Source organism: Leptopilina boulardi, unplaced genomic scaffold, assembly GCF_019393585.1.
Source record: "Leptopilina boulardi isolate dan_hultmark-lab unplaced genomic scaffold, ZJU_Lbou_2.1 LbouV2_367, whole genome shotgun sequence".
Taxonomy (NCBI): Eukaryota; Metazoa; Arthropoda; class Insecta; order Hymenoptera; family Figitidae; genus Leptopilina; species Leptopilina boulardi.
Window position 1 is genome coordinate 244,577 of NW_026137937.1, and position 24,851 is coordinate 269,427.

The 24,851-nt window shown below is 28.8% G+C and overlaps 1 protein-coding gene across 1 annotated transcript; it reads left to right on the top strand.

Annotated features, from left to right (window-relative positions):
* Positions 1 to 7,992: 7,992 nt before the first annotated feature.
* LOC127287059 (uncharacterized) lies at positions 7,993 to 12,352 on the top strand. Its single transcript, XM_051313781.1, has 3 exons — positions 7,993 to 8,160; positions 9,841 to 10,337; positions 11,190 to 12,352. Exons 2-3 carry the CDS (start codon positions 9,860 to 9,862, stop codon positions 11,474 to 11,476), a joined length of 765 nt encoding a protein of 254 aa, XP_051169738.1. The 5' UTR covers positions 7,993 to 8,160; positions 9,841 to 9,859; the 3' UTR covers positions 11,477 to 12,352.
* The last annotated feature ends 12,499 nt before the right edge of the window (positions 12,353 to 24,851 follow it).

Below are 24,851 nucleotides of genomic sequence, written 5' to 3' on the forward strand. Positions count from 1 at the left end.
GTGCCCTGCGGCATACAGCCGGAGAAACGAAACATCCTCAGGGACGTTGGTCACCAATCAGACAACCATCTTCCGTCGTTGAGGCGTCAAAGACAAAAATGAAAGGGAAAGTCATTTAAAGATAAGGACTTCCTCATATCTCATCGGAGCATACACAAAAAATTACCCTCAATTAATAAACTATCAAAAGTTCACAATTCTTTTTTAAGCAACTTATTTTTTAAACTCACACTTTTTTTTTATAAATTATATCATTTTTTCCTTTAATATTTCGATTATTATTTATTTCAATAAAAAAGCCCATTAAAATTTTATTATATTGACAGGCATAGAAAAAGTTTGCTGTGGTAGCGAACTATTTGTTGTGGTGTCAAAAAAGTTTGCTGTGACAGTAAATTTTTAAACATTAAGACTAATATTGTTTATCGTAGCAAACTTTTTCATTGTCATAGCAAAAAAATTAGCTGTAGTTACTAATTTTGATAGATCCTATAGCAAACATTAGTTATAGCATCTGTAAGCATTTTCTTTTTTTTCGTGTATAGTTGTTTTGTGATTAAAAAAATTATCCATATAACAAAAAAATAGTATAATTCTTCATTAGAAAATTCATTACTTTCGAATAATTCTTACTCAAGACAAAAAATATTTATATTTTTATAGGGTCTATGAAGCAAAAAATAAGTGATTCTTGTTTCATGATAGAAAACAACTTTTTTTGTTTAGAGTAAAAAAATTTATAAAATAAATACAATTGTTTAGTTTAAAATTTTTTTACTTTAGTCTTATTTTAAGGGGAAAAATCGGACAAGTGCGAGTTACACTCGCACTGAAATCGAGGGTTCCGTACTCGAAGCGAACTTATTTGGTATAAAAACAAATGTTTAAAAAATATGTGTTGTATGACAACTAATATAAGTGATACAAAAAGGAACAATTTTGTAAAATTCAAGAAAATTGTTCCTCTTCGTATCACTTATATTAGTTGTCATACAACACATATTTTTTAAACATTTGTTTTTATACCAAATAAGTTCGCTTCGAGTACGGAACCCTCGATTTCAGTGCGAGTGTAACTCGCACTTGTCCGATTTTATTTTTTAAAAAATATTTTACTAAAAAAATATAAGAAACATAATTTTATTTCAACTCGCAATATTTTTATTGTATTTACATTTTAAAAATATATTGAATATTAAATTTTATCTTTCTAAGTCAAAAAGAGATAAAACTTAAGATATTGATATAAGGCTAGTAACTGCTTGTCAAGGAAAAATCGAAAGTTATCTAAAAAATAAAATTTGTTTATTAATTCCAGAAAAATCAACTCCAATCATCCTCGCTATATTTTTTTTGTAATCTACACGTAAAAATACGTCAAAATATATAAATTTGAATCACTGTAGAAAAACTTTTTTCGTTTTTTGCGGAAAAATACATTTTTTTCTGAAATTTATCATTTTTCTTCAAAAATTTGATAAAAATTGATCATCAACTCCAATCGCGCTTACATTTTTTCCCTGTATTTTTCACGCAAAAATTGAGTTTTACAGCAAGTATGAACAGTCTGGATTGAATATTGTGTGCGCTAGGGAGAATAAATCATTTTTTTCGAAATTTTTGATTTTTCCTTGACAACGCTATGTAAATTAATCCGAATCAAGTTCGCTATAATTTTCCTGTAATTTTCACGTAAAAATACGTAAGTGTGTCAAATTTGAGCTCTTTATGTCAAAAGATGTGGCCGCTAGGGGGGGGGTACATACTCATTTTTAGGTATTTTTCGTAAAAATTCATGGTTTTTCCTTGACAACGCTATGATAATCAACTCCAATCATGCTCGCTATATTTTTTTTGTAATCTACACGTAAAAATACGTTAAAATATATAAATTTAATTTCCTTTAAATAAAATTTTGTTCGTTTTTGGTGGAAAAATACATTTTTTCCCTAAAATTGTCATTTTTTCTTGAAAAACTTGATAAAAAGTTAATCATCAACTCTAATCGTGACCGCTTTTTTTCCCCTGTATTTTTCCCGTAAAAATACATTTGTATACTAAATATGATCTGTCTGGGTTGAATATTGTGTGCGCTAGGGAGAATAAATTATTTTTTTCGAAATTTTTGATTTTTCCTTGACAACGCTATGTAAATTGATCCGAATCAAGTTCGCTATAATTTTCCTGTAATTTTCACGTAAAAATACGTAAGTGTGTCAAATTTGAGCTCTTTATGTCAAAAGATGTGGCCGCTAGGGGGGGGGTACATAGTCATTTTTAGGCATTTTTCGTAAAAATTCATGGTTTTTCCTTGACAACGCTATGTTAATCAATTTCAATCAAGTTCGCTATAATTTTCCTGTAATCTACACGCGAAAATACATATGTGTACTAATTTTCAGCCCTCCAGATAAATTTATGTGGCCGCTAGGGGGGGGGTACACGATTTCAAAAAAACCGATATTAATAGGGTTCCGAACCGAGTACGGAACCCTAAAAAAAACAATTTTTTGTTGAAGTGGAAAGTGATCTGTGACGCGATGCAAAAAAAAAGGCCCCAAATCTTGAGAAAAACAATTTTTATTCTCCCAATTAACAGTTTAAAAAATTTTACTTAATAAAATTCTCGAATACAAAATTTATCGTTGCTTGAAAAAATATGGCAAAAGTGTCAAATTTATTTCAAGTGTAGTAATTTAACGATTTTCATTTCAATGTTATAAAGATAAAAATCAACTTTTTTTCGTTCTAATTGTAACGTCGTTTTTTGTTGAGGCGCTCCATGATTTTTTTTTTCTTATTCACATTAGCACACATTTTGTATTCAAATTGAAACTTCAATTAAAATTGGACTACAACGGGAGCAATTTAACTTCCTCTAAGTTAAAACTGATTTCTCTGCAATTAGTTCCTTTCTTTTGAATTTATAAACATGACTCAGTTTTATAATTTAGAGCCTAGAAAAAAAAGTAGATTTTACATTTTATTTCACGCATTTTGCTTCGTCAAAATATAATTGAAATTGAGTCTTTCACGTGGGTATATTTATTGTACATGTACATATATATATATATAATATTCAATTGCAAAAGGAAAAGATTTTACGACTCTTTAAGTTGACAAGTTCAAGAATATCACATTAGCGCGACTTTTGAATAAAATCGTGCAGGAAGTAATTATCACAAGAAAGAAGACGTTACTTATTTTCATGGCACATACACCTCCTTTGAGTAAATATATGTCAGCATGAATAGAGCATTTTAATTTGTTGTGAAATACAATCTCTCGTTTACGTTTAACGTCTAAAAATATTTCGTTTCAAAGACGGTCAAAGCCATTTTCTATATAAGCGGTCTCTCTCTCTCTCTCTCTCTCTTTTTTTTTTTTTTTTTTTTTTAAAATTCTCTGAAAATGAATATATAATGAAAAATCTGAAAAAGTTGAAGAAAGTTCCAAAAAAGAAAAAAAAGATTGAATATATGTATAATTGTTAAAACCTTTTGTTAATTCTTATTCTTCACGATTCATTGCATTGACCACACAGCAATTACAACAAGTGCTTTACAGCTAAACGAAAGAAAATTACCATCATTAAAATTATTCTAACCGTCTTTTACAATAAATGATCTGTTACAAAAGACCATAAATGAAAACAAAAATTACGGTAAATAATATATATATATATATATATATATATATATATATATAATAAATAATTGAAAATTTTTTTAATAAATAACAACAAATATTAAATAAATAAAATTATAAATTCAACGACAAATAGTAAATAAAAAAACAACTATTTCAGCATATTCTGTTTTTCTACTTTAAATTCATTGACAAGACAAACGAAAGTATTCCAGTAAAGGTCGACAGTCTAAAATTCTTCTCATGGCAAATGTAATTTCACACTTGAAGTACGAAATATTTCTCTTTTTGTGTCACTATTTTGACAAAAAGCTTATTTAAATTGCAAACAACTGGAGACACCGTAAAATATAGATATACAAAAATTTACCGACACAAGTAATGATGTCAAATAGAAAAAATTAAAATTTGCAAATAAAAAAAAAATAAAATAAAACAAAGAAAAACAAAAAAAAGGGTATGTAAAATTAAATTTATTCATTTTTGAAAATAATTGAAATCGAGAACAAGAGAAATAGGTGAAAATTTAATTATTTTTTCCTTCATATATTGTAACCTACATTAACTATATTAAGGCGATTATATACAATGTAATAATAATAATAATAATTAAAATCCGTAATGTTTCCCTTTTTCAACTTTCACGCATCACGTATCTCAGGTTATGAATTTATCACCTAAAGTAGTTTTTAGATCAAATTAATTGTAGATTTTAGTTTAACTAATTTTAACAGTAAAAAGAAAGTCTTCCTTACAATACTTGACAGATTTATTATAACTGATGTTATATATTTTTTTCACATTATATTCGCAATATTTAATCGTTTTTAAATCTTTAATTTTAATTTACAATCAACATTTTAATTTATAAATATAAATTTTGAGACTAAATTGAAATTTTTTATTTAACAATTAAAACTGTTTAAAGATGATATTTCAAAATTTTTTATTTAATAAAAACAACTTTCTTATCAAACACAAAAAAGAAATGAAACGAAATTAATTTTCGGAATCAATTAGACTTACTTTCGTTCTTAGCAAAAAAAAAAAAAAAAAAAAAAAAAAAAAAAAAAAGACTCATTTTTATTCGCAATTTTTTTTTCTCGACACATTTCAATCAAATGATTTTGTGGAATCAATGTTATTTTAGCTATAATTCAATTTTCATCATGAATGAAAGCGAGAGAATTCGGGAGCACAATATTCTCCAAACCGGAAGTAGGCGAGACTGATGCAGCACGCTTCCAGTTGAGTTTACTAGCCTCGGAATAAGCAGACTAACATGATCGCGTCGCTTTCGCCGTATACAGGGAGATCATTTTCACGGCTCGTACCTGCCTACGAGAAATCGGTAACAAGTTGCTAGTTCCGGCATAAAGCATTAACAGTTCTTAAATGGAGAAAAATGACAACGAACTAATTATTGTTAAGCGAATCAATAAAACTGCTGATTATAATAATAAAGAGAAAAAAAACGTAAATTATATTTATAAATTATACGCGAACGATAATAACAATCGAATAAAAAATAGAAGCGGTAAAAGTAAATTTAACAATAGGTTTAAAAAAAAGTACAATGAAGAAATGAAAGAATATTGCATTTTGGACTCTCCAAAAATATGTTCTCGTTCCAAACAGCGTACTTTTGATGCACGAGTGCATTTATGAACTCGATCATTAAGGTCCACCTCCTCTCAACCCCTTTCAGAGAATGTATATGCGAATCCATGTATAACGCCTTTGGGTTTCACTTGAACTGACCCAGATAAGGTTTTATCCAATAGACAACGGCAAACAGGAATTTATAATATTCCATATCCAAGGTCGGAATAGATCTGCTTGATAACAATTGAATTGTTCCACATTCCATAATCATGGGATTTCAACGAAAGAGAATCTTATACTTTTTTATTATATATATAGCGAATATTTCCTCCTTTGACAAATTTTATTATATTCCAATTAGAATAATTCTATCATGTTTTTTTTTTTCATTCATCATCGTGGGAAGAAGAGAAAAAGACAAAAATAGTTTGAAGTTTTTTTTCTATTCTATACTTCAATTTATGTTTATGGGTTGATTTTTTAATATAGAAAACACTTTTTTAAGTAAAAAACTTTTGTAACTGCAATTGGAAATTTGTTTCTGTCAGAAACATTTGTTTGAATACCATAACAGCATCTGGATATTCAGGATATTCTACGGACATCCTTGGAATATTTTGAGGACTTCCTAGAGATATCCTTATTTCCGGATATGCATATAGGACGTCCGTAGGATATCTTGAAATATCCGTTGCTGATAGGGTATGAAACATTTGTTTCTTTACGCAAGATTTTGATGTACTTCAATCTTTGTTTGGGATATTTTTTTTAATTTAGGAAATATTTGATTATGTACGAAACTTTTGTAACTGCAATTGAAAATTTGATTTTGGAGTAAACTTTTGTTTGCATGTAGAACATTTCTTTTTGTACGGAACATTTGTTTTGGTATAAATTATTTGCTTCTTTAAGGAAGATTTTGGTGTACTTAAACCATTATTTATGTATGGGACATTTTTTTTTAATTTAAGAAACATTTGATTATGTACAAAACTTTTGTAACTGTAATTGGAAATTGGTTTTTGACAGAAACATTTGTTTCTACATAAAACATTTGTTTTTGTTTAAATCATATGTTTCTTCACTACACTGTAAAAAATTTAGGGAGTTAACAGCACTAGGAGTTAAAAATCAACTCGAAAAAGGAGTTAACCAATAGTGGAAGGGAGTTCTGGTTAGGGAGTTCAGTATCAACTCCCTTTTGAGTTATTTTATAATGGAGGATCATATTCTTCAACTCGTGTAAGGAGTTAAAGTTGAACTCCCTAATCTGAACTTTCTTTGCTTTAACTCTAAAAAGGGTGCGACTTTTATAGAGTCCCTTAGGGAGTTAAATTTTAACTTCCTTTTTTCAGTGTACAAAAAGAAGTATCTTATTTTAAGATGTTTTGGTAGCGTTTTTAAGAAATTAAGATGTTTAAGACGTCGTGATAACTTGAAAACGCTACCAAAACATCTTAACTTCTTTTTGCAGTACGAAAGATTTTGTTGTACCTTTGTTTATGTATGGAAAATTTTTGTTTTAATGTATAGAAAACATTTGATTATTTACAAAATTTTTGTAAATGCATTTAGAAATTTCATTTTGTAGAAAACATTTGCTTGTATATGAAACATTTGTTTTTGTTAAGAGCCTTTTTTTTATATAAAACATTTATTTCTTTACAGAAGATTTTGGTTTATGTAATGAAACATCAGTAAACATTTGCTTATACATGTTACATTTATTGCTTCCACATGGAAAAAGTATTTATATTATTGAACATTGTTTGCACGATATACATTTGTCTATATGCATAAAACGTTTTTAGTATAAAAAATTCATTTTCGTACAGTAAATTATGTTTTTATCTATATCATTCACTTGTTTATCATTCTTTAAGCATAAAACTTTATGTATAATTTTGCGCATCTGTAAATTTTTTCTGTATAATTTTCTTATTCTTTTATTATTTTTTGTAAGTTTATTAACAATTCGTTTAATAAAGTTCGTTTACCATAAATAATTAACTAAATAAATAAACAAATTAATGTCATTTCCATCTTAGAAGAATCTAAAAAAAATTAAATTTCTATACAATTTCACCAATCAAATGACAATGATCCATGAACAATTTCCAGTGAATGATTCAACGTCCAAATAAGGTCAACTCCAAACAGTAACGTTTCCGTCTAGTGAAATTTTTTGAAGGAAGCGTGAGAATGATTCGCGTGTGGCGATAAGGCGAAATCACCGCGGTAAATACGTGAAAAAAATAAAAGAACCAAAAAAAAAAAAAAAAAAACATAGAGAGAAGGAAAGACACAAGAAGCGCATTTGAATCCAACGAAGATATTTCACGCGCGAGTGTCTAAAATTCAAATGTCTCTTTGACAAACAAGTCATCATCATCAACATCCAGAAGGGAGTGGATGGGTTATAAGAGAACAAATATACATATATATAGCTGGAACGTGACGATTTGGATGTAGTCGATGTACATGAAAATATTTTCTAGAAAAAAAAAATAAAATAAAGAAATTGGAGGAGGAAGTAATTGATGTGGGTAGGGGATTTGATGCTGATGCGGTATTCATTGCTCTCGACTCGGTTCGGTGGTTGTTTGTCGTTGAAACGTAAACCTCTCTTCAGATGATGGTGTATGAAAATGGTTGAGTATTCCGCGAATGGTGGGGGCGAATATCCCCGTGTACGGTGGTACACCTGACCAGATATATAGAGCTAGGGCAGGGCTTCCGTTACGTACAGTCTACGTAGAGTGCTCTCAAGTACGCATCTCGCGATCGTCAGCGAGTATAGTAGCTTATAGTTGTTTGAGAGAGGCTTTTATTAAAAAGAAAAAGGCGCAAATTTTGATTCGTATCGAATCGCGCGTACCGGATTACTATATTTAGTACAATAAAAAGGTACAGTGTTCCGTGATATCGAAAGCTTACTACTACTACTACTGCTGCTACAACTAAAATGGGATAAAAAAAATCATCGAATATCATTTAAATATTTTATTTTTTTTAAAAAAGGGTGATTTCAACTAAATCGAAAAGTGAGATACGTGAGAAATCAACATTTTCGGGGGTCCGTTACGGAATTTTTTTTTTTTTTTTGCACACTTAATTGCGGGTTTAATACTAGAATTATATCTAAAGCTTCCATGTGGATTACTGTCTGATAGTGATTCTTATCGTTGTGCTTTTCAATAATCAACGGCTCATTTTTTATCCTTCATCGAAATTTTGGATTTTTCCTCATAAATTTGAATTTTTTCAAATTTTTTAGAGTCAATTTTTTTTTTCTTTTTTTTAATGAAAATCTTGGATGATTTTTTGAAAAATTGATAAATCTTTTTTGGAGTTGGAATTTATTAATTAAAAATTAATTAATTATTTGAATATTTACAAACAATTTTTTATTTGCAATAATTGTTCATGATTCAAAACCAGTGATCATCAACAGTTGCTGATGATTTGGAATTGTCTTTGATTATATAAGCATCAGTTGTTTCGATCATTTGTTGATATAACAGACGAATTTGTCACTTGGTATAATAATATAATTTAATTAATTAAATATAATAATATAATATGAATAATATTAAATATAATAATGAACAAATATGAAATATAATATTAAAAAAATATTATTAAACTAAAAATTATGATTATTCATCTATTTAAAAATTGCAGATTTCTGAAATTTTGCTACTAATTGTTGATCATTTTTTCAATTGATAATTATTAAACTTACTTGGATATATTTATATTATGCTCATTTGCAACAATTTACTGATCTTTGGTAACTGTTTTTAATTAGTAACAGTATTTTTGCAATTGATCATTAAATTGATTAAACCTTTTTTTTTCATCAGTTACAAGATTTGTAATTATTTGTACAATCCTTTGAAAAATATCACCATTTTTGAAAATCATATTTGTCCCATTTTTTTTTTATCAATTTAGAAAATTCAGTTAATCAGTGAAACAGTTTTGATATTTTGTCCCAATTTTTGTTGAGGTAAAAACATTATTCATAATTTTTCTCAATGTTTTGATTAATAGGGAAATATTTTTAATCATTTGTTTTAATTTTTATCATAGAAAAATTTGTTGATCGATAGTAAAAAATTTTACCATCTATCTATCATCTACCACATTTTTTGATGATTTGCATTTGTTGGTCTTTCATTTATGAAATACACAATTCTTTTGATAATTGTTTAATGATTCTCTGTTGTTTATTATTTTCTATGCTTTTTCAATTAGCAGAAAAATTTGCCAACTCCCGACAATTATCAATTTTTTGATTCGCATTCTTTGTTGTTCATTTCAATTTTTTTTTTTTTTTCTTTAATTTGCACCATTCGTACAAAAATTGCACCTGTTTTCAAAATTTGATCTTTTTGTCCAATAAGTAAATAAAGAATAGTGTTGACAAAGTTTTGCAGGTACCATAAGTAAGGATTTGATCAATTTTGTAACTTACTGATCAACAAAGTATTTTAATCAATGTGTTAAAATGTGAAAAATAATTAATTGCTAATTACTGATTATACTTTGTTAAATTTGTCTAATTGGATATTTTCTTTTCAGGTACCTTCAGTGAACGAAAATGAGATTATTGGCCCATCATTGCATATGTATCGCTGTCCTTTTGGCCACAGCTTCAGCCAGATCAGCAGACACACAGCCAACGAGTAATTCAATTGATGATCAGAGCGCAAGGTCAGGTGGTAGCGGAGTGTTTGGTGATCTTCGCTATGTTTATCAGGTCTATAAAGATTGTTCGGGATCGGAGTTGAGTTCATGTTTGAAATTGAAACTTCTCACCGCCATGGACAGGGTATCGCGAAGTGTACAACTCAACATTGTTGAGGGAATCACATTAGTTAAAGACGATCCCAACACGCCCGATGAACAACCGAAATCTGCCGAAGAAATTGAGGCCAATTTACCACGTGCTCTTGATGATCGAGAAGATGCACTCAACACTATGATACTTGATAAAATTGTCAATTTCTTCCAAAGTCATACACTCAAATTGAAACTTCCCAATGTTGAGGAGTTGCAGAGGAGTCTCACTGAAGAAGGTGATTATTTATAAGTACAATTGCTTTCAATTTAAAGAATTTACAATTGATCCATTTACAGTAATTATGATGTTCTATTGATAGTTCATGATTTGTTGGGCTAACATTTTTTTCTAGTTATTCGTACCAATTGTTTATATTTTGGTACTAATTGTTGATATTTGATACAAATTGTTGTCATTTAGGTAGCAATCTCCTTTATTTTGATAATTTTTTAATTTTAATCTTTATTGAATATTTGTCAGAAGCTATTACTAAATTGAAAATAATTGCTTTCCATGTGAAAATACTTCTGTCCTACAAAGGAAAAACAAGAAAGTGACAAGTAAATACGTGTGACTTTTTTTTCTTGTAGGACAAAGTTGTTTCATAATAGTTGGTTACATTGATACCAGATGATTTTAAATTTGAAACCAAAATTTTGTTCTACAAACTAATATAGCAGATAGAATTGGTTTCTATGAAAATTTTTCCTTTATAGTACAATTATTCTGCGATCATATATCATTACAATCATTCGGTAATCGCATGCCATATGTGTAAATAGTCTTACATCATCATACTCAATGATGCAAGATCTTATAAAAATTATTGATCCCTTGTTTCTGATCTCCATTCATAAAGTAAGCAAAATTTCGCTTTTATTGGTTTTTTTTTTTTTTTTTAAAGGAAAGAAACATTTTTTCGCGATAAATTATGTAATGTTGCATCATTTTATGAAAGAAAGTGGAAAATTCTTAAAAGATTGTGAATCAATATTGTTCTTTGAGAATGGATGTGTGAATCACTTTCGTCTGTGAATATCGAGGATGATAACGAGTACTAATCGACGAATATATATTTGTGTTTCAGGTCGTGGTAAGAAAAAGAAAGGTATGGGAGGACTACTCGCCATTCCACTTCTGATTGGTGGTACGCTGGTACCCTTGGCTCTCGGGGCACTTGCACTTTTGGCTGGAAAAGCTTTAATAGTCAGCAAATTGGCGTTGGTTCTTGCCTCAATCATTGGTCTCAAGAAACTCGTCTCGAATCACGATCATGGACATGAAGTGGTTCAAGTCTCGGGACATGGCTCCAGTGGATGGGCGAGGTCGGGCCATGACCTTGCCTACAATGCCTACAAACCACCCTCAGCCTAGGCAAACAAAAATTTGAAAGACTTTATTTTTTAAGACTTCCTTCTTCCTTTCCTTTTTCGTTACCTTCTTTTTTCTTCTTCTTCCTCTTTTCCTCTTCTTCTATTTTTTCTCAATCATCTAGACTTGTCTTTCACTGCACTGTGATTTTCATTTTTTTTTTGTTTTTATCACTTCATTTTTCTTTTCCTCTTTCTTTCTCTCGCTTTCTCAGATGTATCCGTTTGTCTCTTTATCTATCCACTGTGTCTTCATCTATCTCTATCCTCTGTCTCTCTATCCTGTATCTTTAATTTATATCAACTTTTTTACCTTTCTCTTTTTCATTCTCCTTTTTATATTATCACTTTTATCTATTCTATTCCTATCTTTTTATCATTTTCATAAAAATGATTTTTTAATTATTTTTCATGTTCCTTAATGTATCCACAATTCCAAAATATCTTCCTTTCTTTTCATATATCAAAAATTCATTTTAAAAATATTATTATTAATTAATCGTTCCTTTCTTTGATTATTAATTTAAATTAATCAGAGAAAGGACTGAGGGAATTCAATGATAGGAATTCCCTTTGGATGAATTTTGAATCATTTAAGAACATACGATTTCCATCATCCCTAGAGTCCATGCCTCTGTCTCTCTTATCTACCTCTCTTTATATAGTCCTTCACTCTCATTCTGCACAACTATTTTCTCATTTCTCTCGTCATTTCTCTCTCTCTCTCTCTCTCTCTCTCTCTCTCTCTCTCTCTCTCACTATTTCTCACTCACTCTAATCTTTCAGTATTTATTTGTCGAGAAAAAGCGAAAAATCGTGCATTTGTAATATTCATCATGTATATTTATAAATATTTAATAAATTAAGAATTTCCAATTTATTATCTCGTCTACTATTATTCATTTTGTTGACCGACTTTAAGGAATTGTTACATATATGCGTTTTTGCCTTATTCTGGGAGGGGATCGAACAAAAAAAAAAAAATGAGAGAAAAATCGCTCGAGTAGAAAAGGAATTTCTCCAGGAAGTTTGAAATAGTGACACAAAGTCTGATGCGAAACATATAAGACACGTGCTTTCGTTCAAGTATGAAAATAACGGATGTCCGATTTGAGTCTCTCTCTCTCTCTCTCTCTATCAAAAATGGGGCTTATAAAAAGGGGGAGGGGGAGAAATAGGAAAAGTACACTATAAAATAATTGGAGCCTGACTGATGGTCATGTCGATTTGGCGTGTAGACGAAAGTAATAAGGACCATGCTATATATTGAAATAATTTTCAAATGATTTTGCTTGAAATTATAAAGTTATGTCGACAGCTGCAAATCCAGAGTTTGTACGTCTATCGATTTAGAATCTTGATGCAGGCCAAGAAGAGATAAAGAGAAAAAGAGCGAGAGAGAGAGAGAGAGAGAATGAAATATTTATATTTTGCTTCCGTCTTGAATGCAACGATATGAGAGAAAAGAGTCGTCTTACCTACATATAAAACTTGTTGCCAAGGTGGGAACGAAACTTGGCGCGAAATGCACCTTACGCACTGTGCGTATTAGTGTTCGTGTACCACACATGTATATGTGTGTGTCTGGCCAACGCATACAGTGCGAAGAAGTAAACCAGGCCGACCAGGCAAGTCAGCATCCGCGGCCGGTGCGCCTTTTCAAGGTGTGCCTAACACTCTCTACCATGAAGAAAAAGTCGTCTTTCATGGTAAAGTCTCCGGTTCTTGAACTTCTCGTCCGGGTGGTCCCCGACAGAAAATCTAAGCTTCATTTTCTCCATTTGTGTAAAAACTGGGATTGTATGTTCCAATTTTCTATATAACCAACTTCTTTTATGGAATTTATTTTCTATTGTTTTTTTTTCTTTCCCTTGCTTCGAAGGATTTACGGATCCATATGAGAGCGAGAGTTTTCAGTTTCAATTTCTCCTTGATATTTAATGTAAAATTTTTGAAAAATAATATATTTTTATTTTTTCACACCTTTTTTGCAAATTAATTTTCTTTAATGGTGAAAGAAAGTTTAAAAACAATTATAGTAATATTATTAATTAAAGTAAAAATTAAGGGTATAGAGTAATTATTCTGTTTTTTTATTGATGAATAATTCATGATTCTTAGGCGATAGTGATAATCATTGCCGGTAAACAGGGTAAAATATGCGTTGCTCTTAATTTGAGAAAGGAAACAAAAAAAAATATATATATAACACGAATGCGGTTTTATTTAATATATCCTTAAGAAGAAACAGCTCTCGAGAATGCGATTCAGTGCAGGTAACTTTAATCAAGTCCATTGATCCATTTCGAATTAAAGTGATGGAATAAAATTGAAAAATTATAGAATTATTTATGTAGAACACTCTGAAAACGAAGAAACTTTATCTTTTTTTTTTTTTTATAAAATTCAATAATATCTTGAATTTATTATTTATATCTTTAATTTATTTATTTAATTAATTTAAGTAATTTAACAAATAAATTGAAATAAGTAAAAATACGTAAAAAAAAAAATAAAAAAAAGGGCAGAAAAATATTCTCTAAATTTGAATTAGTGAAAATTAGTTGACAATTTTAAATTAGTAGAAATTTTCACTTATTTTTAATAAAATATTACTATTTGATTCAGGAAATATTTTTTTTTTGTTTATTTTATTTACTAAAGGTTTAGTGAAAAATCTGTAAAAATTAGTAGAAATTTTCACTAATTTAAATTAAATGAATTCTCATTAATTCAAATTTAGAGAATATTTCTTTATTTTTAAAATTTTACTTATATCATTACAATTTATGTATTCAATTTATACGTTGAATTATCATTAACTTCATATATTTAAATAATAAGTAATTTTATGGTTTATTCTTTTAATTTTTCTAAAAAATAATTTTTCTGCCACGTCAAGACGCCTAGATCCATACTATTAAATTGAGGACTATTTCGAAACTTTCCAAAATTACTCGATGACCACTAAACAAGAATTTATCGACGTAAGGCAGTGATGAATTCATTTACAACCTTTATCCCGTTATTAAAATCCTATGCACTTATCAATCTCTGAAAATTTCAAGTTTTCTCGTTCTATTCTGAATTTAGTAATATCTTTTAATTCAAAAATCCGTGAGAAAAAAAATTCGACAAATTTTTTTTTGATTTTCTTTTTTTTTGATAAAAACGCCTTAATTTTCAAATATGCTCGAATATGATTTTGAATTGAAAATTTTTTTACTTTGTTCGCTTATAACTGAAATTTGAAATGCTTTAATATTTTTTATTTTGACTGCGTTCAATTTGAAATGTTTCAATTTTTGAAAGTTTTCCATTTTGAAAGTCTGTAAATTTTAATAGTTTTAAAAATTCGGTCTATATTTTTCCAAATTTTTCTTTTAATCATTTAATTTTTAAATATGATTCCGATTATCAACGTCTTTAATTTTGAATTGCTTCTAAATATTTAGGCAACATTTCAAAATTTGGTATCACTTTCAAATTTCAACGTTTTGAATTAGGAAAGCGTTTCCAAATTTTATTATCAACCTGGAACAATTAAAAGTAACTATTTAAAATTTTTGAGTTTAAATGTGTTCGAAATAAAAAAAAGAAATGAAAATGGACATTAAAAATAAACTGAGTCATAATTTTTAAAAAATTATCTTCTTTTCCAACTCGATGACATTAAAAATCGAATTAAACATGCAGTATTTCTAGTTATAGTTATTTATCTTTTGCTAAACAAAATAGTTTCAAAAAAAAAAAGAAAAAAAAATTGAATATTTATTACAAAAATTGATGATACAATTAAGGTGGATGAAGTGTAAGGCAGTTATTGTTATATCATCGTTCGTGATGGTTTATTCATTCAACTTTTTTTTTCTTTTTTTTTTTTGCGAAAGTTGTAAAGATCGCTCGTAGACTGATGGTCGCCAAACTCTCTCCGAATATTTTTGCTTTACCTGTCCTAAAAAAAAAGAAAAGAAGCAAATAACGTTCCACTAGAATAATCGAACAAATGAGGAATTACAGTAATTGCATTTTGTTCTCTATATAAAGTTGAGTGTTCTAGTTAATGGCAATCACCTCACACTATTAAAGTGATCTTGGTTAACTTACCTATATATACTGACGCTTTTTCACTTAGCACGCAAGTTTCCACACCATTGCATTTCTTACTATATCGAATTTTTCATTAATTTGATTATTATATTTTTCTGTTCTTTTTTGTTAAAAATTTTTTTTTTTTTATTTTTCTTAGAATTTTTTTTACTATTCTTTTTTACAAAAAATTAGTTTAGAAAAATATGTTGACAAATCATTTTGAAAGATAAAAAATATATTGTTCTTTTTCGTAAAAATTAAAAGAAAAAATTCTTTTTAGTTAAATTGCTAAAACATTAGTTTTATAACAATCCTGCATTTTTATCACAAGTTAACGTCGTATATACTTGTGTATTAATTCAATAAATTTTGTCTAGGTCAATTTTGGTCAATTTCTATAGGAAAATTAATTTGAATTAACAATGATGGAAAACCAGAAATTCTCAAAATGTTTGTTAATAGCTAACGAATATGGAAAACCAGGAATTCTCAACACGACTAACTGGTGTTTATGTCAGTTTTGGTCTATTTTTACGGGGAAATTAATCAAAGTTAACAAAGATGGAAAACCATAGGGGCGATTATGTAATTCCATTTTCTTTCCCAATTTCACTTTTTGTAATTTTCATTTCCCTTTTCACTTCCACTTTTTTCTAATTCTAATTTTCATCACCACTTTCATTTCCACTTTATCTAATTTTTATTCCTATTTTCAATTTCACTTCCATTTCAACCTTTTCTAATTCTCATTACCACTTCGACTTTTTCCAATTTTCATTCATTATAATTTAAAGAAATGGAAATGGATGTGTATGAAAATTAGAAAGAATAGAAGTCAAAATGGAAGTGAGAATGAAAATTAGAAGAAGTGGAAAAATGAGAATAAAAATGAGAAAAAATGGGAATAGAAGTGGGAATGAGAATTAAAAAAAGTGGAAATGAAAATTGAAATGAGAATTAGAAAAAGTGGAAGTGGTAATGCAAATAAAAAAGTGGAAGTGGAAATTAGAAAAAGTGTAAATGAAAGTGGAAATGAGAATCAGAAAAAGTGTGTAACGACCCAAGTATAAGAAATTTTTGGTAAGAGGAAATTCGTGGATTCGTCTTATACTGGGGTTACAAGAAAAAGAAAATTTAGTCTCGATCAACAATCATAACTATTAATTAGGTTAATATGACAGTTCAGAGATACTTATGTAATAAAAGCAAAGATATAACCAGTTCAGAAGGATAATTTAATTGGTCTTACCTTGACTGTACCAGTAATTGATAGTCGAAATGCGCTAAATTCCTTGATTAATTATTAGAATTATTTTATAAATTTCTGATGCACTGGATTAATTAATAATGCGCTATTTTATATAAACTCACTATTGATTAGTTGAAATACAATTTACATCGCTATTCCGGATGATTTATGCGCAGATTAAATAAAATAAAAATCTTTTACACACTGAGAAAACTGGAGGTTCAGATTAAACCTCTGGAGGGATTAAGAATTCATATTTGAGAGTTGGCTATGGAACAACACTCTAAGTAATCGAATACACCATTCAGGGAAAGTCGTGTTATCCCTCCTGGAGGGATAATAAGTTTATGATTGAGGAACAAATGATAAATCTTGAGGAATCCCTTCCTTATCTTGCGCGGAATAAATAAATATGGCAACCTAACCTCAAAATTTAATACATTAAATTAAATGTCACCATATATCTTAGCGCGATCTTTGTGCGCAGAAGCTAATTCAAATTTTCTGCGCAGCATTTATCCCTCCGTGCGTGAACGGACAGAATATGAAAGCAGATTTCTTTTATTAATTCAAAAATTCATTTCGAAGGACTATTAAACTCTCTTGATAAGACAGTTGAACATACATTTTTTGAACCTCTGAATTTAACACTCCAGTTTTCTCAGTGCATTGTATCAAAATTGACTTATCGTCGAAAACGCTATTTTCTCTCTGAAAGCTAATATTTCCGGCGACGGCACACACGTGCTTTTGTCGTCTGCTAGTCTATCACGCATACCAATCAAGAATGCCTTAAGTTGGTAATGGCGCGGGAGAATCATTCAAATTTAAATTATGGATTAATTTGGAAAACCACCTGGCAGGGCTGCTAATAGTAATAAGGAGCCTAGTAACAAATAGGTTCGTTACAAATGGAAGTGGTAATGAAAATTAGAGAACGTGGAAATGAGCATGAAAATTAGGAAAAATGAAAGTGGAAGTAGTAATGAAAATAAAAAAGTAGAAGTGGAAATTGAAATTAAAATAAAAATTGGAAATGGAATTACATAATCGACCCTCTGGGTTTCCATTTTTTAAACTTAGGTTAATTTCCCCATAAAAATAGACCAAAACTGACCTAAAAATCAGTCAGTCTTGTTTGAGAACTCCTGGTTTTCCTTATTTGTTAGTTGTGATCAATAATACCGTATAAATTAACTAAAAGTTAATTCTACGTGAGACCAATTTAAATAGATTTATTAGTTAATTGAATACTTTTCTTGTAATAAGATTGTTCTTCTTCTTTGAAAACTGAAAAATACATAACTTTTATTTTGGAAAATGTAGTTACTTCTTTAGACATACGTTTTTTTAAGTTTTTTCTATTTTTTTCTTTGCTTTTCAAAGCATACAAATATAATTCTGAAATCTAGAGAAAAACATGTTTTTTTAACAAAGTTTGTCTTTGAATTTATTGTATTCTTACTCTGTATGTATGACGGAGATTTAGTTCTCAATTTGAGATGCTGATGGACTAAGTTCATTTATTACTGAAGTTAATTATTATAATTTCAGTTAGACCTATCTTAACTCACTTTCTATGACAACTTAATCATATATATATATATTTTAATCAAATGTAAAAGAGTAAATGAATTTAAAATGATTTCTTATGGTTCACGCTGCGTGAAAATGGAGATCGAGAAAAAAGTGAGAGTACAAATACTTTATGTGAATCTCCCAGTGACGGGTTGATTAAATTTTACTTTGAAGATTGACGTGTTTCTTTTATAAACTAATGTCTCATACTTTCAAAAACAATAGTGACAATTAAAATTAATGTTTCCTATTCTGAGCAACAGTTTACTTTATAACGTATCTGAAGATATTAAATGATTACAAACGGATGACAATTTTAATTGTAATGATTTTTTTTACTTTTTGAAAATTCACTGACATTAAATTGCCCTCGTGCGTTTATTTTGAACAGATGATTACTATCCATTTCATAAATCCGGTCAGTCAACTTTCACGTTGAAAAATGATCTGAGAACGATTTTTTCTCGACTCGAAGTCTTTTTTTCTCATCAATTTCTACTTTTTGAATAATCAATTTATAAATGTTTGATAATTTTGTTACATAAACGAAGAATATTAATCAACTGTAATTATAGATTAGATTACGAAGAAAATTTTAAATTTAAAGTAAAGAATTTCATTTAAATTTCAAATTGAAACATTGAGTAAAATATTATTAAATAATTTATTAATTATTCTCATTAATTAATTAATAGTTAAATCAAAATTCGCGGGAAATAAAAACAATAATAATGAGTTTTATTATACTATTCTTTCTTTACAATTAAATCGAGTGTCATCGCACAATCATGTACTGACAGATACTGATGAAGAAAATTGATTGACTGCTATGAATTAATGATTTTCTTTTCTCATTAGCTAGTGCTATTTGAATATAATTGAAGTAAATGACTCGTCCTCAATTGTAAACTAATATTCCATCTCTAGAAGACACTTCCATCATCTATTTGTCATAAAATTTAATTCTATATATGAAAAATATATTTTTTAATTCCCCGTCAATCTTCGATATTATATAGGTCAGTTAGACTTTTTTTCAAATCTCAAATCAATCCATTCAATATTTTAAGAGTAAACTTCCCGACAAAATTAACACTGTTTACCTTACAATAATATTCTGTTAAATCTCTCGAAGGACGATGACAAAAATTTACTTCAAATTAATTATAAATTTAATTGAAATAAAAAAAAAAAAAAAAAATTATGAAGTTACTTAAGAAAAGAGTTCCGTTTCAAAGAAATAAATGCAGCAGGCATCTTGTTTGAAACTTTCATCGGACATATGGATTCTGACTTCTCATTTCAATTTCGCTGTGAAGAAACTTGCAGTGTGAACAACGCTCCCATAAATTAAGAATTTTCAATAAATAGAATGTTCCTTTCTCCTTAAACAACTTTCTATACAGGAACGACGACGGATGCGGAGTCAGAGTATCGAAATCTTCTGATCTTTATGCGTTATGGATATATATGTACATCAATTTGAAATGTTTGTACAACAAATTCACATTACAATGAGAAAAATAAATATATATCACAAAAGGGAAGTTATAAGAATGAACCGAATGAAGAAAAAAAATTTTTTTTTTTGAGAAATGTGAGAAGAAAAGAAGAGCGAAGTATATAAAGATCAAGACCATAGAACGCGGTACGGAACCTGCGTTTCCAGGGGGCCTTGACCTGACCTCGATCTTCGGAGTCGAGTTCACTCTCGCCGGCGTCGTTGCGAGAGGAAAGTGTTCCATTACTGTTGCTGCCTTCGTAAACGTTCCTTACTGTAACTCAACAAATCAGTCTTTTGGTCCTTATCATTTGCTCCTGTGTCACAGCTTCCAGAAATTCTGAGAAGATTTTTGTCAGAAATTTTAAGTCCTCTCAATAATTCATTTCTGTTAATTCATCGCAAATTGCATCTTTATTTGTCAAATGATAAATTAAAATTTTTGATCTTCGACGTCTCACTGCTTTAAAAATAATATTTCTTCTGATAACGGAAATTTAATGGAAAAACAGTATCATTTGTTTACATGGAAAAAAATAGTTAGCTATCTTAGCTAAAATTTAGTTACAATAGCTAACCCTTATTGGTATTATTGTTAGCTAATACAGCTAATAATTAGCTTCCACAGCTAACATGTTTTGCTGTGGCTGTTAAATATTAGCTACCAGAGGTAAAAATTCGCTATCCATATAATAGTAAAATTATTTTTCTCCATGTAGTAAATTAAATAAGAAACAAAATCGATTTCTGTACTAGGGTAAATTTAAAAGCGTTTATTTTTTGGTACCGGAAATTTAATTTATCGGCCTTAGAAATGGTAACAATTTTTTTTACATACTACCAGAAATTTGATTGAAGACAATATTTCTTTGGTACCGTACATTTAGGACATCTAATACCAAAAATTTAATTGTATTTTTGGACAGAATATTAAAATGATATATCTGGTCATTTAGATTTTGGTAAACATTTTTTAACGTCATTCAGTACTCAAAATTTGTAAGTGATTTGGAAAAAAGAAATGTAATTCTTATTTTTAATTTAAAAAGGGCATTAAACTACTACCAATATTTCTTCTTGTACCAATTATTTAATTGAAAAAAATATTTTTTTTTTACTACAAATTAAAGTAAGAGCAAAATCATTCCGGTATCAGAAATTGTCATTAATAGTAGAAAGGGAAATTAAATTAGTATAAAATGTTTTATTATATCATTAATGTTTCTGTTGATGATCAAAGAAACATTTTTCTAATATCGAAATTAATTTTTTTTTTGTCGATGTGAAAAAAATTACCGTGGATTTTGAATAAAAATTTTGTTGGTGAACTTTTCTCATCGTGAGATTCATCGTCAGTTAGGAGAAAGTCTGTCGCGTATCAATTCTTTCTTTTGCGCGAGTTGCTTTTGGTATGGCATATCGTATGTATATTTTAAAAGTCGTTTCTTTTTTCTCCTCTTCTAACCAGGAGACTTCGGGGTCATCGTAAGGCGCGGCCATCCTCTCCAGGGAGGTCTGGCTCGGACCCAACTCGCACAGCAACGATTCAATGTTGCGCACGCACATTCTACAAAAACCGTTAAACGTTCTGTGCGACATCCATTGGGATAAATTAATATTTTTCGTCATAGACTAAAGTCATCTATTCTCGCAGCATCCAATTTTTTTTTTTTTTTTTTTTCAATGGAGAGCAATTTCAGATAACTAATGTCGTGCGTTAAACATTGATTCCATGCAACGTTAAACTTTACATCTGATACAGAAAAAAATAACACGTCACATATAGTCTGGCAAAAAAAATTGTAACAAGTTTTACATTTTATTATTGTTTAACACTATATGTTTAGTAGCAATTATTAGAGGAAGATTATATTTTGATGGTGAAAAATTTCATTCGTATTAATTGAACAAATATAAATATTAACAGAAAAATAAATTATTGATAGTAGAAATTCTCCTGATATTTGTTATTTAATTAGTACTAGTCATAAAGTTAAGAAGAAGAGATTTCTGATGTTGACTCAATCCATTGTACCAGAATTTGAAATCGTATACTTACTAAAAGAAAGAATTAGATTAGTGAAAGTGTTTCTTCTTATAGTAACCACTTATAGTTAGTATTAGTATTTCTTTGGTGCCAGTCAATAAATTGGTACCATTACTTTTTCTAGAACCAGCTATTAATTTAAAACCAATATTTTTATAGTACCAAAACTTTTAAACTATTTACTTTTTTGATACCAAAAATTAAATTTTTCTGGTAACTGGTACCAGTTATTTAAATAAATAGCTAATTGCTGAAAATATTTTTTTGGTACTATTTACTTAGTACCTGTATTTTTCTGGTACCGGTTGTTACATTGCTATCAGTATTCTTCCGGTACCAGATACTTAGTTTGGTACCAAATGTTTAAACAGTGCCAGTAATTTTTCGGTACCAGTATGTTTTTGGTAAAGGACATTTAATTGGAACCAGGAGTTTTTTTGGAAGTCGATAATTATTTGGTATTTGGTACCAGTTACTTACGTTAAAAATTCATTGCTGTTAGTATTTCTTTTGGTACCCAGCATTTAACTGGCATCAGTATTATTTCCGATACAATTATATAACCAACTAGTACCAGTATTTATTTTGGTACAATATATTTAATTAGAATCAGTATTTTTCTGGTACCAGCTTATTAAATAATTAATTAATATCAGTATTTCTTCTGGTACCAGTCATTCGATGAAGAACAATTTTTTTCTGATAACGAAAATTTAAATTTTTCTTGTGGTACTGGGGAATTATTTGAAATCAGTTAATTATATACTGGTACCAACTGTTATCAATATATTTTTCAGTATCAGCTACTTATTAATAAATTTTTATTGTATCTTCCGATAATTAATTAAAAAAAATTGGTACCATTATATCTATTGGTACTTGTTAGGTAAGTGGTACCGCTCTTTATATTGGTACCAGTTTTTTTTCTTGGGTAAAAAATATAAGTGGTACCAGCAATTTAATTCGAAAAATTCACATTCTTTTGATACCACAATCTTAACAGTGAACAAAAGGTTTATGATATTAATTTTATTAGGGCAATATTCATCTGGTACATGTATCATTTTTCTTGTATTGAAATTTTGAATTTTTTTTTTTTACCAGAAACTTTCACTGTTCCTTCTATATCGAAAACGTCTCTATAGTATCGTTTTCCCTTTCATCTATTTCTTTCTTACAAAAATTTTCCCTTGTAACAAAATTGAATGGATAATAATAATTTATAATTCAAAAGAGAAAATAATAATGAACGTTCGTTATCAGTCTTTTTTTTAACTTTTGAATTTTAACATAATGAAATAAGAATTTTTAAAAGTTTACGTAAATAATACACAAAATAATTTAATCATTCTTAAAAATATTTAAACGTTGCTTTCTACTATAAATTTACTACTAAGTGGAAATAAATTAGTTTTTCTCTTGTAAATGCTAATAGACACACCACGCTGTTTCTTAATGAAAAATATGAATATTTCCTCTAATTGTCGTGGAGAGAAAAAGAAAAAGAAAAAAAAAAAATTACCGCACACACGCACTCAATGTCATTGAGATGATCAGTTTCCAACGATGAAATACTTTTTTAGGTCAGTCTCGCATTCTTTGAGTGCCATCCTAGTATATATGCGAAAATTTCACCGTTTTCGTCATGAATTAAATTCGTCCCATTCAGCAAAACAGGATTTCTTGGAGTGATAAAACTTGCGAAGATTTGCCATCGATGTCAATGAAATAAACGATAACTGTATAGAAAATGGGTGGAGACAAATTCCTCTCTGACATTATTATCATTTACATGTCAAATGTCAAATTTTTTAAATTTAAGAAAATTATTTTTCTCAATTTTTAAATTTAAATTAAAATAAATTAACATTGAAATTCAAAAGGGTTTATCAGTATGTAATGGTTTACTCTAAATTCTAGTTGTCAATAATAATTTGACGAATGTTGATAAATTCGAAACTTGGAATTTTTTTACTAACAATACGAAAAGACTGCAATTATTTTTTTTTCTCTATTAATGATTTTTCTTCATTCTCCTCTTTTTCGATCACGATTTTTTTTTATTATGACTTTTTATTAAAAAAAAAAAATCAGCAATATTTGGAAATTTTGCTTTTTGTCTTAAAAACCGTTAAATTTTGGAATTCCAAAATTCGGTTTTAACAAGAAAAGTAAACAAAAAGTTAATATAAAAAAGTAATAATAAATAAAATAGATTAAAATTTTAAAAAAATTGGAAAAATAATTAAAAAATTAAAAAATGTTTTAAATGAAAAGGAAATAGGTCAACACAGATTGCAGTTGGAATCATTCGAAAAAGGGGGGAAGAAAAAAAAAATTGAGGACTTATGTCCCATTACACAAGTAAGGAATTCCGAGAGTAACAATAAATTGCTAGATTTAAGTGGAGAAACTGAATTTGGTGTCGTGAGAATCTAATAATATCTCTCCAAGTGACAAAACTCAATATTTGGATGATGAAATCGTGGGAAGTTATAAGAAATTGGGGATAAGGCATTGGTGGACATACACATATGAGGCCCTTATTTCGGGGAAAGGCACCTCTCAAAGGGGAGGGTCCCGGTATTCCTAAGCCAACGAGATGAATTCGGTGCCTTTGACCGATACCTCTCTCCAATCTTCGAACACACAAAGAAACAGTGTTCAATACATATATGTGTTTCTTTTTTAATTGTGTGAAAGCGTTTAAACACTAATACACACCAATTGATATACGCACATTGACTGATTCACATATTGACTTGTGAACGAGTGACACACACACACACACACACACACACACACATACACATACAAACAATAATCACATACATTTGCAGCTTCTCGAATGGGCCAACACCCGTCGTCGTCTTTCTTATGTACACACGAAAGACTATAGGCTAAAGGCAATA

Bases quoted from the DNA above. Each gene is read 5' to 3' on its own strand.
- LOC127287059 (XM_051313781.1), top strand. From the start codon at position 9,860: ATGAGATTATTGGCCCATCATTGCATATGTATCGCTGTCCTTTTGGCC. The intron at 10,338-11,189 runs GTGATTATTTAT...TTTGTGTTTCAG, and splicing joins GAGGAGTCTCACTGAAGAAG to GTCGTGGTAAGAAAAAGAAA.